We start from the raw sequence: 13,923 nt of genomic DNA, 5'->3' as shown, positions 1-13,923 counted from the left end.
TTGCACTGTGGTTCTTATTCCACCTTTCTTTTTTTTTTTTTTTTTTTTAAAGATTTGGGAGAGTACACGTGCCCATGTGAGCAGGAACAGGGGAAAAAGGCAGCGGGAGAAGGAGAGAGTCCCAAGCAGACTCCATGCTGAGTGCAGAGCCTGACTCGGGGCTCGATCTCACGACCTTGAGATCACAACCGGAGCAGAAACCAAGAGTCGAAAAAATAAAAAAAATAAAAAAATAAAAAAAAGAAACCAAGAGTCGGATGCTTAACCAACTGTGCTCCCCAGGCACCCCCACTTACTCCGCCATTTATATTGTGTTTGGAAGGTGCGGAGTGAATGGATTTGTCTATTGTTTCGTAGGATTTTAGGATACGAAGAACCATGTGTTGATCTGATGAAAGGACCTTGCATCACCCAGAAATCCTGGATTTTAGACTAGAAGCATTAAATGGATGAGCCTCTATGAGGTTTCTCTTGGGGTGAGCAGGATGTCCTTTACATGTGGGAGGAAGAGGAAAAGTGCACATAGATATCTGACTAGTGAGAGGGGCAATTTGACGCTGGGGCTGCTAATTTTGCCCCCAAATCCATCTGTCCCCTTTTTCCTGTTTGCAACAGAACCACCAGATTTTTCAACTGAGTACAGGGTCGCTGACCTAGAGACTACCTCCTCCATCCTCCAGTCTCCTTGGCTGTTAGGTGTGTCTTTGTGATGGAGAACTTGACAATAGCATACGAGAAGTGATGACGCAATTTCACAGGCTTTCTCTCCTCCCTCTGGGCTAGATGTAAACAGTGGTCAACAGCTCTGAACACTGGAGAAGAATATCTTAGAACACAAACATCACTCTTAGGGTATGGTAGATTGATCCAAGAGAAGAAGTGAGGGTCCCTAAACACTCGTAGGGAACAGCAGGCACCTGCCACCACCAGACCATTACATGAGAAAGAATCTTCTGTTTCCTTTGAACCATTGTATTTTGGGGCCTCTGTTACTGCCAGTTAGGTAGGACTCTAACTAATAGAATACCACCTTAAAATTTTTAACATTTGAGCCACAAGAAAATATCATCTGCTTGGGAAAACTGGTTTTTTCAAAAGGGACAGTAATTTTTTAAGAAGTGTCAGCCTCCCCAAAAATGTTTTTTTTTTTTTCTTAAACTCCATAATATTACTTCGGAGACCCATCACTGAGGAAATATTTCAAAAACAGAAAAAGAGATCTACATGAAGGGGTTCACCACAGTTCCAAAATATAAAGGAGCAATTAAAAAAAAAAAAAAAAAAGAAGAAGAAGCATGTAAGTGCTCAACCATCGGGACCAATCAGGAAAACTTATGGGACGACTCTAACATTACAGAGTTATTAAAATAATCATCAAAATGATAAATAGGATGAGGCAGAGAAAACACATGCATAACCAGCGCATAAAAGGAGGGGGGGAAAATGGAATGGAAAAGTTGAGTATTTTTTTACATGTGGAAAGGTTCCTGAAATTAAAAACAAAAGACGTATCTCTAGATCAAAAGGGACAAACGATCCCTGGAAAGAAAGTTAAAAAAAAAAAAAAAAAAAAAGAAAGTTCAGAAACTTCACGGATAAAGAATCTACAGGGATCTAGACATCAGAGACTTCCCCAGACAACCAGTATCAGAAGATAGCACAGCAATACTTACAGCATCTTGAGAGGAAGAAGGAAAGATTCCAGAATCTTCTACCCACCCAGAGGAAAGGGATTAAATGCACAAGACCTCAGAGAAGGCAGGTCCCACGAAACTTTCACGGGGAAAAGAATAAAGCGCTTGATGGCAAAACCCAACCAGCCAAGAAACAAATCCAATCAGGGGCTGGGCAACACGGCAAGTCACAGCCACACCCTGGCCGTGGTCGTTCACACAGAATCAAGACTGAAGAATGGTGGGAAACAGGATTATAGAAATAAACATAGAATAAATCCACAATATATAAGAATTGAGATGTGAACTAGGGTGGAGGAGCTGAGGGGTTTTAGATGACAGACTGTTCACAACGGAAACATTTAAGACCACCAGTGATGCTTATGCTGAGAAAATGTTATTTACCGATAAAAATAAAAATGAAACTCTCCAATAAAAAAATAAATAAAAATTAAAAAATGAAACTCTATCTTTGTGGTTTTCATAATCTTTTTCCTTAACTTTGAAGGAATATTTCAAGAAATAATGTACCTCTTTGTAAAAACAAAACAAAACAAAAAAACCAACCAAACAAAACCATTTACTTGAAGTTTGACAATTCCTTCGGTTTCATTATTCTTTCCCTCTGATCCATAAGGAAGATTAAATTCAATGTATTTCAAACTAGCCTGCTATATGATAAAATTAAATCCTCGTAAAGTATTAATCCGATTTTTGTAAAACCATTTCTATTTTAGAATGGCATTCACTGAATATTAACAATGGATATCTTGGTGTTAAAATTCGGGAAGATTTTTTTTTAAATCCATTTGTGCTTTTATATACATTTTAAAAGCTTTTTTTCTCATAAAAAACAAATTTCATGTACTTTCAAAGATGATCAAGAAGATATAAAAATATATTAAAAATTATAAAAAATAAAAAAAAAATAAAAATAAAAATAATAAAAAAATATATAAATTAAATTTTAAAGCTATAGGGTATAAAAACATATGCAGAGAAAGATACCAAGTATATATTTTTTATATACACATGTATACCAGAAAAGCAGCAAATGTGCTAAAATTTTAATAATGCTTCAGGGATCAGGGATAGATTTCTCTCTCAAAATCTGAAATGAGGGCAGCCTGGGTGGCTCAGCGGTTTAGCACCGCCTTCGGCCCAGGGCGTGATCCTGCAGACCCGGGATCGAGTCCCACGTCGGGCTCCCTGCATGGAGCCTGCCTCTCCCTCTGCCTCTCTGCCTCTCTCTCTGTGTGTCTCTCATGAATAAATAAATAAAATCTTTAAAAAAAAAATCTGAAATGAAATTAGAGTGATGAAAAAATTTAGAAAATCATGCCTAGTTTTGCTGCTTCTGTTAAAAATCCCCTTCCTATTACCACAAGCAGGAATAACCACCCCAAGTAATACAGGGTTAGGCTTAAGAAGAGTTCAGAGTCTGTTTGCCTACGTGGGGCGAGGAGGTATTTACTGTGGCTTCGGGTAAACAAAGATCACGTAATGGTCAACAGATCGTGTAATTCAACAAAACTGATGACACCAGAAGCAAACACGGAAGGCAAATCCACCCCGCTCTCCCTGCAGCGTGAAGAATCTTCGGGATTTTTCCAAAGCAGGACTTTGGCTGAAACACCGGAGGTGTGACCATGGATGTGCGTGGCAGGGCATGTGCTGGCACACAGCCTTCATCACTGAGGGCCCTACACACACACACACACACACACACACACACACACACAGCAGCTGGCCAGTCCCTGTAGCCTCCCCCCGCACGTATGCAAGCCACGTACCGAACCTGGTTCTCCAAGAAGTGCATGTAGCGGTAGAGCAGGGTGTAGGATGGCGACAGGATGCCCACGGACTTCATACGTGCCCCACGCTCCAGCTCGCTCTCCACGGGCATGTTGGCGAAGCAGGCCAGGCCAAAGAAAGGCCCCTTTCGGAAGTAGCTAGAAAGATCCAAGTGCATGGTGTGGCTCACCATCCGAGAGAGAGAAATCGTTTGGCTTTGTTTCTTAATTTGAGATGCAGTCCCGAGGAAAACAAGTAACCTTGTCCAGGGCTCTAACATGAGGAAGCTCAGCCTGAAGATGAATTTTTTTAGACCCCCAGGGGAACACTGGTCAAGCCACACACACACCCCCCCCACCAGACGGGACGACCGAGGCGCCAGAAGATGCTGGAAAGCACCAAGGGTCATCCACCAAGAGCCAGGACTTGGCCTCTGGCAAGCCTGCTGCTCAACTGCCCATGACCATGGACAGATCCCTTCTCTCCTGCAACATGACGTGACTCAAACCAAGACTCGACTTGAGGCCCTTCTGGAATGGTACTGTCTTACTAGCATGAGCCACGTTGATTCTTTCCCCCACTTCCTGAGTCTCCGATACTCTCACTAGGGCGGAGGACCAGGGCTGTCCCTCCTTTTCCCTCCCCTTTCTCACACCTGTCACAGCTGCGGCCCAGAAGTTCAAGCAACCTCCTGCTCCGTTACCTTGACGTTCTCCCCGTTGGCTCCTCCTCACCCGGATCTTAGTTACACGGGACTATACACCGGCCTTACTTAAAGCCGGGATTTTGGGTTCGGTTAAAAGTCTTAAGCCAACCCAAACTGAACTGAAAGTCCACTCTTCCAATAAAGCCAGACCTCTAGTGAGGTCTAGTATTTTCTTAAAAGGGACAGAACCTCTGATAGTTCTTAATTTGGGGGGAGGGGGATCATGAAACCCACTAAGAACCAAACAAAAGCTGGGGACCTCCTCGGGAGAAAACGGATACAAACACGAAACCACACATCTATCTTTGGGGCATCTCCACACAGCTTCGGGAGCCTCCCTGATGAGCCCTCGCGCTCCGGGGAAAGGATGGGCGAGGAAAGGGTACCGACGGGGGCATCCTGCCATACTTACATGAAGTCGGACTGAATTTTATGGGACCCACTGGCCATAGACTTGAACTCAACACCTTCAAGGTCAATATCCTGAGGTAAGCACCACTCCACCATGTTCCCTGTGGGAAAGGGGGGATACAAGTTAAAAGAAACAAAGTCATTCAGAGAAGAGGTCCTTGTCCAAGAGCTGAGGGTCTATGGCTACCCGATAAACGCGCTGTTGACCTGGCCACCAAGACGCTCCGGCGGGTCATCTCATCTACCAGCCACCCGCCGGCACTCCTCCCCAGTCACTCTGCAGGGCCAGGAGACGGGCCTTCAAGGGGCCTTCCAGCTCTGCCTTGAGCTGAGCAGTCTCCTGTCCAGCAAGGATACGGTCTCTGGTGGGTCCATTCTGTGAAGTCATTTCCAAACCTCCTTCCTTTCACAGCCTCACTCCCAAGGGTGTGTTTTTACCCTCTTTTCTCCATTTCCTTTCCCTGACCCCCTGAGATCACGCTCCATCTTGTCCTCCTAGAGCTACCGACTCTGGCAAACCCCAAACTCCTTTTATTTTTGATTCACATTTTCATTGACCTTTTTGCAGCAGTTGAGAATTCCTCAAAAATTTCTTCTTTTTCCTTGATTCCCATGATAGAATACTATCTTGGTTCTTTTCCTACTTCTCTGATCTAGGTAGCTGTTTCCTTCCCGAATTTTTTCTCCTCTCTCCCTAGGTGAGGCCCACATCCAAAGTTCAGCCATCCATTCTTTACTTCCAGAACTTTGGCGCTCACTCAGTCATTCAGTCAGCATTAATTACTGTGCTCAGGGCACCTGGGTGGCTCAGTGGTTGAGCATCTGCCTTCAGCTCAGGTCCTGATCCCAGGATCCTGGGATCAGGTCCCGCCTAAAGCTCCCCACAGGGAGCCTGCTTCTCTCTCTGCCTATGTCTCTGCATCTCTCATGAACAAATAAATGAAGTCTTTAAAAAAAAAAAAAAACAATGAGGCGATCCCTGGGTGGCTCAGCGATTTAGGGCCACCTTCAGCCCAGGGCGTGATCCTAGAGACCCAAGATCGTGTCCCACACTGGGCTCCCTGCATGGAGCCTGCTTCTCCATCTGCCTGTGTCTCTGCCTCTCTCTCTCTGTGTGCCTCTCATGAATAAATAAGTTTTTTTTTTTAATCTTAAAAATAATTTAAAAAATTAAAAAAAATAATGACGATCTTCCCACTGAGCTGGATGTTGGAGCTACAAAGTCAAATAAGACATAGCTCCTGACCTCAAAGAGATTAAAGTCCAGAGATAAACAAGGAGACCAAATGGTCATAGTTCCAGGGGATAAAAGCCATGATAGAGGAGAACATGGATTTTAGAACGAAGCAGTGATGAGCATCCATCAGACCGAGGGAATCAGAGAGAGGCACAATAACAGTGTTACCCAGACACTTGACAAAACGGTATGGAATATTCCCTACCGTTTTCTTGCATAATTCAAAATATTTCGAAATAAAAATACTAAGCTACATGTGAGATTTCACCTTTATCTTTTCTAACAGCTTTAATGAGCTACAACTCACAGACCGTACAGTTTATTCACGTACAGCAAACAATTCAAGGGAGAGTTATGTAATCATCACATTTTTTACTTTCTCTCATTCTTACATATGAGGAAACGATGAGACATTAAGGAAACTTGCTTAGTCACCCCCAGCCAGCGGAGCTGGTGCCCGGCAGGAGCTGAGGGTCCAGGCCTGGACTCCCAGCAGGAAGCCAGACCAGTCACCCGGGGGCCGATGGTGTGGCAGGTACACACGCACTCGGGCCGGGTTAGACTTGGCTTCAAGGCTTGGCTTTGCCATGAGCCGTGTGACCTTTGGTACAACCTCTTGAGTCTTGGTTTCCTGATTGTAAGATGAGGGCGATTCAGTAAGTGAGGAGGCTGACTCACTTTTACCCTCTTTTCCCCATTTCCTTTCCCTAACCCCCTGAGATCACGCTCCCAGCTACTTACTACCCAACTTCAATGAAGGGAAAAAAATAATTAAGAATAAATTCCCTGGGGCAGCCCCGGTGGCACAGCGGTTTAGCACCACCTTCAGCCCAGGGCCTGACCCTGGAGAACCAGGATCGAGTCCCACGTCGGGCTCCCTGCATGGAGCCTGCTTCTCCCTCTGCCTGTGTCTCTGCTTCTCTCTCTCTCTCTCTCATGAATAAATAAATAAAATCTTAAAAAAAATAAATTCCCTGGGATCCAGCACAAGATACTAATTTCCTGAAGACAAATGCTCTAGTACTTCCCTCCTGCTCTGAGCACCTGGCATGGGTCTCAATGTTCCTCACTGATGGGCCTCGGCCAGGTGGGAAAGAAATGCATGAAATGCCCCTTCCCAAGGCAGAGAAGGGTGGGAAGAGTTGGGGGACTGGGGACAGCGGAAGCAGCAGGCCTCGGGATGGTCTGCCCAGGAGTGGGCGGTGGCCCTGTGAGGGTAGACAGGGTGGGAAGGATTGTGGGGTTTAATTACAGGACTTTCCTAGGCCTGAGAAATGCCATCAGTAATCCAGCCAGCAGCGCTTGCGGATCATTGCTCGGGGCGTCAGAGAGGTTGCGTATCCAGTCTCCCAATACACGATCCAGTCTCCAAACACAGAACCCATCCCAGAGGGTCACCCAGTCCCGTGTTCACAGCCTGAGAGCTTTCAAATAGTTTGCTTTCAAGAGAGGAATCATGAATCTGACTAACAATGAACTAAAACAAAAAAGCATGGGAAGGGGAATTAGTATTTTCACTTTTTTTTCTTAAAGAGTTTTTATGTATTTGACAGAGAGAGAGAGAAGCAGGCTCACCGCTGAGCAGGGAGCCTGACGTGGGGCTCGATCCCAGGACCCCGGCATCATGACCTGAGCCAAAGGCAGATGCTTAACCAACCAAGCCACTCGGGCACCCCTGGAATTAGTATTTTATAAAACAGGCTAGAACGATGCTGTGTGTGGCCTGGTTAAAGACAAGGGGGGTGGATCCCTGGGTGGCTGAACGGTTTGGTGCCTGCCTTCGACTCACAGCGTGATCCTGGGGTCCCGGGATCTAGTCCCACATCGGGCTCCCTGCATGGAGCCTGCTTCTCCCTCTGCCTGTGTCTCTCATTAATAAGTGAAATCTTAAAAAAAAAAAAAGACAAGAGGGGGCACACTGTACTTTGAAATGGGGGTGAACTTGGGGATAAAGGGATTCCCATCTTTCCCCCTTACCATCCGGAGCTCCTGTCTCCAGAGTTCAAGGGCCCTTCTGCCTGAGGAGCGCATCAGGACCTCCAGGGGACTGAAAAGGGTGCCAGGGCCCCCCCCAGACATGCAGGATCATGGTCCCCACCTCGTGCCACATGGGTGAGTCGCCGGTGAGCTCCTGTGCCCTTGCGCCTCCGCATACGAAGCCCTAACCCCGCACCATGGCAGCAGGTGGCCGGCCTAGGGGGGCACGAGGGGACGGAGCAGCGATGCCCCGCAGGTGGGCCCCGGCCTCCGCTCACCGAAGCCGCCTCCTCTCCCCTCTGCCACTTCGGCACTGGGTTCAAAGAGCTCGAACTTCACTTCTTCCCTCCAACCCGGCCGGTCCGGGACGGCTCCGTAACTCCTTAAAACTTTAATTTCCCTACACTTTGTCACTGAAAGCGAAGTACAGAAGAGCACACGAATCCCAAACTGCCCAGCTCAGGGAGTTTTTCACAGAGCTGGGTCACCAGCACCCAGATCAAGGCGCAGAACAGCAGGTGCCCCTCGCTAACCCTCTGTCCCTGGCGGCTGCTGGCGCCACCTGTCACACCGCAAACCTAGCTCGGCTGTTTTGAAATGTACGCGGACGCGATCATGGTTTGCATTCTTGTGTGTCTCCTTTAACTCCATGACTTGGTAAGATTCACTCGTGGGTGTTTTTTTTTTTTTTTTTTAAAGATTCTATTTATTTATGAGACTCAGAGAGACAGAGAGAGAGAGAGGCAGAGACACAGGCAGAGGGAGAAGCAGGGCTCCATGCAGGGAGCCGGATGTGGGACTCGATCCCGGGTCTCCAGGATCACGCCCTGGGCCAAAGGCAAACACCCAACCGCTGAGCCACCCGGGCCACCCCTCATTCATGTTGACACACAGAGCAATAGTCTGTCCCTGTACTACTTCCATCCTGTGCATGTAACACAGCAGCTGTTGAACTGATGATGCACATTTAGCTTATTTCCAATTTGAAGCTATTGCCACTAGACCAGCTGGAAAAATCCCTACACCTGTCATCTGGTGGACACGTGTGGTGGCTCCGTAATGCTTGAACCCAGGCTGGGCCGAACTCCGGTGCTCAGAACTCCCTTCCTCTTATGAGGTGAGATGGGGAACGTGGGAGGGAAGCCGCAGGTACCCTGCATTCCCATCAGAAGGCTGGTACGGGGGCACCTGGTGGCTCAGTGGTTGAGCATCTGACTTCAGTTCAGGGGATGATTTTGGGGTCCTGGGATCGAATCCCACATCGGGCTCCCACAGGGAGCCTGCTTCTCCCTCTGCCTGTGTCTCTGCCTCTCTGTGTCTCTCATGAATAAATAAATAAAATCTTTAAAAAAAAAAAAAAAAGCAGCATTGGGCAGCTCATGTGCATCGTTGCTCATCTGCAGGCCACCTCGATCGGGGGCCAGGTGGTGGCAGCCAGGCCTGTGAATGCTGGACCCAGTCTCCCTGGGATCCTCTTTCAGCTTCTCAGACTCCTAAGCCAGGTGTGTGTTTAGTTCCATAACAAAGGGCATCGGCTTCATCAGGACACCCGCATCATTAAAGTCAGAGGCAGCCTGACCCTCTGACTTTCGGTACATTCTTAAGTGTCCCAGCTTCTCTCCGTCTTCCCAACCATACTCTCCTCTTCCATCACTGCCCGCCCAACAGAGTTCAAGCTCCATCATCAGGCAGCAGGACAGCAGCCTCACACAGACCGTCTACCCAGCTCCCCCAACTGTGTGAGACTGAATTCTTGCAATAAATCCCTTCAGACATCTCCTAGTGGTTCTGTTCCTTTGATTAATTTTTGACACAACATGCACACATTTCTGTTGACAACATCCCTGGGAGCAAAACTCCTGCAAAAATGTCTACATCACTACAAACTAAGAAATCTTTAACAATTCCCAAGGCAGTGTTTCCCAAAGCTTACGGTAATAGGGCTTCTGTGAAAAATACATTTTTAAAATGGACTTTGGCCACATTATCTCAGGTTAAAGGACAGACACACTTTAATGCAGAACTTCGCAGAGGCTTTAGGATGTTACTCTGCACTGTGAATTTCTATGAGACCTCAATGTTTCCAAATTTTCTGGGCCAATAGACTTATTTTTAAGAAGTATCTTAAGGGACTAGTTTTATAGAAGTTTTTTTTTTTTTTCAAATATGCTAGTATACAAGGAGCTGCAAGTTAACCTCAGTGTCCACTCTTCCTTTCTTATAGGGGCTAGAATATCCTATATTTAGCCTGGCATGTAGCCTTCCAACGGACAACTATGTTTCTCAGCATCTTCTTGCATATAGGTGTGTCCACGAGTCCATTCTGGCCAGTGGGATGCAGACAGAGTGAGGTGTGGAGTTGCCAAGGAGCACCTTACAGGGAAGAGAACACTGCCTCTTCCTCCATCCTGCTGCCTGGAATGTGGATGTGGTGACAGCTGTCACGAATCTAGGTCCCCAGGATGACCCCATGGATCTGAGCCAGCATTCCAGCTCTACACCAGCTATCTCCTGTTGCAGGAAAGAGAAACAAACCCCTATCTTGATGAAGCCACTGTTCATTTGGGTCCCTGGTATTCCCGGCCAAATCCGTGTGTTACTTAATACCACTGACCTATAGAATCAAGCCCCCATTCCTCAGCCTAGTTCTCAAAGCCGTTATCCTTGCTCCCCTGTGCCCCTGTCCAATCCTCACTGTACAGAAACTTGAAAGACTGAGATGGAAGGAATGACATCCTGGTAGTGACATGATTAACTTCGAGATGGATGCAAGTCCCTTAGGGGAAAGTTCCATTGGGGTCAGGCTGGCAGATCATGGAATGAGCACAAGCTCCAAACACAGCTCTGGGAATAGTCCTCTTTATGTCGCAGGAAGGACATCTCTGCTTACACACCCCTTGAACTCAAGGAAAGTAAATGAAGCTCTGTAGTCCTCACCCCAGTCTATACAGTCACGGTCTAAGATGTCTATCTCCGCAGGGACTCCATAAAAACTTTGTCTCATATCCCAACACAGCACACTGCTTAGCACAGGACAGGAGGGGTATTAAAGAGTAATAAAAGAAAGAAAAACACCTTTATTGCAGACTGGAATTTTTTAAAGAAAACTAATTGATGAATTAACGTTAATTACTCTAGGGGTAATTGTGGTTATGTAAGAAAATGTATTTTGTGGGATCCCTGGGTGGCGCAGCGGTTTGGCGCCTGCCTTTGGCCCAGGGCACGATCCTGGAGACCCAGGATCGAATCCCACATCAGGCTCCCGGTGCATGGAGCCTGCTTCTCTCTCTGCCTGTGTCTCTGCCTCTCTCTCTCTCTCTCTCTCTCTGTGACTATTATAAATAAATAAAATTAAAAAAAAAAAGAAAATGTATTTTGTGGGACGCCTGGGTGGTTCAGTGGCTGAGTGTCTCCCTTTGGCTCAGGTTGACCCTGGTGTCCTGGGATTGAGTCCCACATCAGGCTCCCCGCAGGGAGCCTGCTTCTCCCTCTGCCTGTGTCTCTGCCTCTCTCTGTGTGTCTCTCATGAATAAATAAAATCTTTTAAAAAAATGTCCTTTTTCTTAGGAGGTTTATACTCATGAATTTAGCAGTAAAGTGTCATCAGACATGATGATGCGATTACTTTCAAATGGCTCAGGAAAAAAAAAATCTCTGTATATAGTCAGTTCTGATGGAATGCTTGCTGAATTAGTGTCAACACGACTGAAACATTAGAGAACAATCTGAGCATGGGGAACTTCACATTTCTTTATGCTGTAGATCCAGTGCAATCTCAATCAAAATCCCAAGTTATTTGTGGATATAGAAAAATTAATTCTAAAGTCTATATGGAAAGGCAAAGGCCCCAAAGAGTCAACACAAACTGAAAAAAAGTTGAAGTGAGACTACCCAATTCCAAGACTTAACTATAAAAACCACAGTAATCAAGACAGTGATTAGACAAAATTAGACAAACAGATCAACAGAATACAGAGCCCAGAAATAGACCCATGCAAATACAGTCAGCTGATCTTTGCCAAAGGAGCAAAGGCAATACAATGGAGAAAGGATAATCTTTTCAACAATGGATGTCCACAGGCAAAAAAAAAGAAAAAAAAAATGAATCTAGACACAGCCTTACATCTTTCACAAAAAGTAATTCAATATGAATAGTATACCTAATTACCAAATACAAAATTATAAAACTTCTGGAAGGTAACATAGGAGAAAATCTAGGTGACCCTCAGCAATGAGTTTTTAGATACAACATCAGGAGCACAATCCATGAAGAAAAAAACTCATACATTGCACTTCATTAAAATTAAAAACTTCTGATCTGTGGAAGACATTATTAAGAGAACAAAGACAAGCCATAGACTCAAAGAAAATATTTGTAAAAAGGTATGTGATAAAGGCTTAAATCCAAAATACACACAAATATATAAAGAACTTCTAAGACACAACATTAATATAAACACCCAATTTAAAAAATGGACAAAAACCAAATCTTAATATATACACACATATATATACACACACACACACACACATAGGGGCACCTGGCTGGTTCAGTTGGTAGAGCATGTGACTCCTGATCTCTGGGTTGTGAGTTCAAATCCCATATTGGGGGTAGAGATTATATTTAAGAAAAACAAAAAAAATACATGAATACATATATACATATTTATATATATGAAATACATATATATAAAAATAAACATAGCAATGCCTGGGTGGCTCAGTGGTTGAGCGTCTGCCTTAGCCTCAGGTCGTGATCCCGGTGTCCCAGGATTGAGTCCCACATTAGGCTCCCCACAGGAGCATGCTTCTCCCTCTATGTCTCTGCCTCACTCTGTGTCTCACGAGTAACAAAATCTTTAAAAATAAATAAAAATTAAAAATGGACAAAAGATTGGAATAGTCATCACACCAAAGAAGCTATCCAGATGGCAAATGAGCATTTGAAAAACATGCTCAAAATGTCATATCATCAGGGAATTCCAAATCAAAACAACAAGATTCTACTACACACCTATGAGAATAGTCAAAATCCAAAACACGGAAAACACCAAATGCTAACAAGGATGTGTAGCCATGGGAAATCTCATTCACTGCTGGTGGGAATACAAAATGGTATCACCACTTTGGAGGACAGTTTGGCAGGTTCTTAAAAAAAAAAAAAAAAAAGAATATGTTTAGTTTTGTAAGATTTTATTTATTTATTCATGAGAGACACAGAGAGAGGGAGAGAGAGGCAAAGATACAGGCAGAGGGAAGAAGCAGGCTCCACGCAGGGAGCCCGATGTGGGACTCGATCCCGGGTCTCCAGGATCACGCCCTAGGCCAAAGGCAGATGCTCAACCACTGAGCCACCCAGGGATCTCAACTAAACATATTCTTACCACACAATCAGGCACTCCTGCTCCTTCATATTTATCCAATGAGCGAAAGCTCACGTCCACACAAAAGCCTGCACATGAATGTTTATAGCAGCTTTATTTGTAATTGTCCCCAAACTGGAAGCAACCAAGGTATCCTTCAACAGGTAAATGGAAAAACAGACTGTGCAACATCCAGACAATAAAATCCTACTCAGAAATGAGCTATCAAGCCACAAAAACATGAAGGAAACTTAAACACATACTGCTAAGTGAAAGAAACCCGTCTGAAAAGGCTACATTCTGTGTAATTCCAGTTCTGTGACACTCTGGAAAACAAATTAGATAGCAAATAGATCAGTGGCTAAGGACGGATGAATAAGTAGAGCACCGTGAATTTTCGGGGCAGTAAAACTGTTTCTGTAGGATACCATTACTGTGGACACATAACACTGTGCATTTTTCAAACCCACAGAAGGTACAACACAGAGAGTAAACCCTGATGCAGACCATGGGCTTCAGCCAATTTATCAGTATCGGTTCATCAGTTGTAACAAATAAGCCACGCGAATGCTAGATGTTAATACTACAGGGAAACTGGGTGGGAAGGTGGTAGATGGGAACGCTCTGGGCTTTCTGCTCAGTTTTTCTGTAAACCTGAAACCGGTCTAAAAAAAAAAGCTAAATTTATTAATTAAGAATAAATAAACCAATGGATGAATTGACCTTGGTTAGTTACCCTAGGATTGAATAATGATATGGTGG

At 45.0% G+C, this 13,923-nt stretch overlaps 1 protein-coding gene across 3 annotated transcripts in view; it reads right to left on the bottom strand.

Moving 5' to 3' along the window:
- Positions 1–13,923, bottom strand: part of DENND11 (DENN domain containing 11) — a 46,634-nt gene that overhangs the window by 23,655 nt on the left and 9,056 nt on the right. For all 3 annotated transcript variants that reach the window (XM_038559376.1, XM_038559377.1, XM_038559378.1), the window contains exons 2-3: positions 4,586–4,685; positions 3,467–3,625 (exon numbers count right to left, since the gene is read on the bottom strand). In XM_038559376.1, coding sequence (XP_038415304.1) covers positions 3,467–3,625; positions 4,586–4,685 — 259 coding nt within the window. The remainder of the gene's footprint in view (positions 1–3,466; positions 3,626–4,585; positions 4,686–13,923) is intronic.

This window comes from Canis lupus, chromosome 16 (assembly GCF_011100685.1).
Source record: "Canis lupus familiaris isolate Mischka breed German Shepherd chromosome 16, alternate assembly UU_Cfam_GSD_1.0, whole genome shotgun sequence".
Lineage (NCBI taxonomy): Eukaryota > Metazoa > Chordata > Mammalia > Carnivora > Canidae > Canis > Canis lupus.
This window is presented reverse-complemented; position numbering and strand designations above follow the sequence as displayed.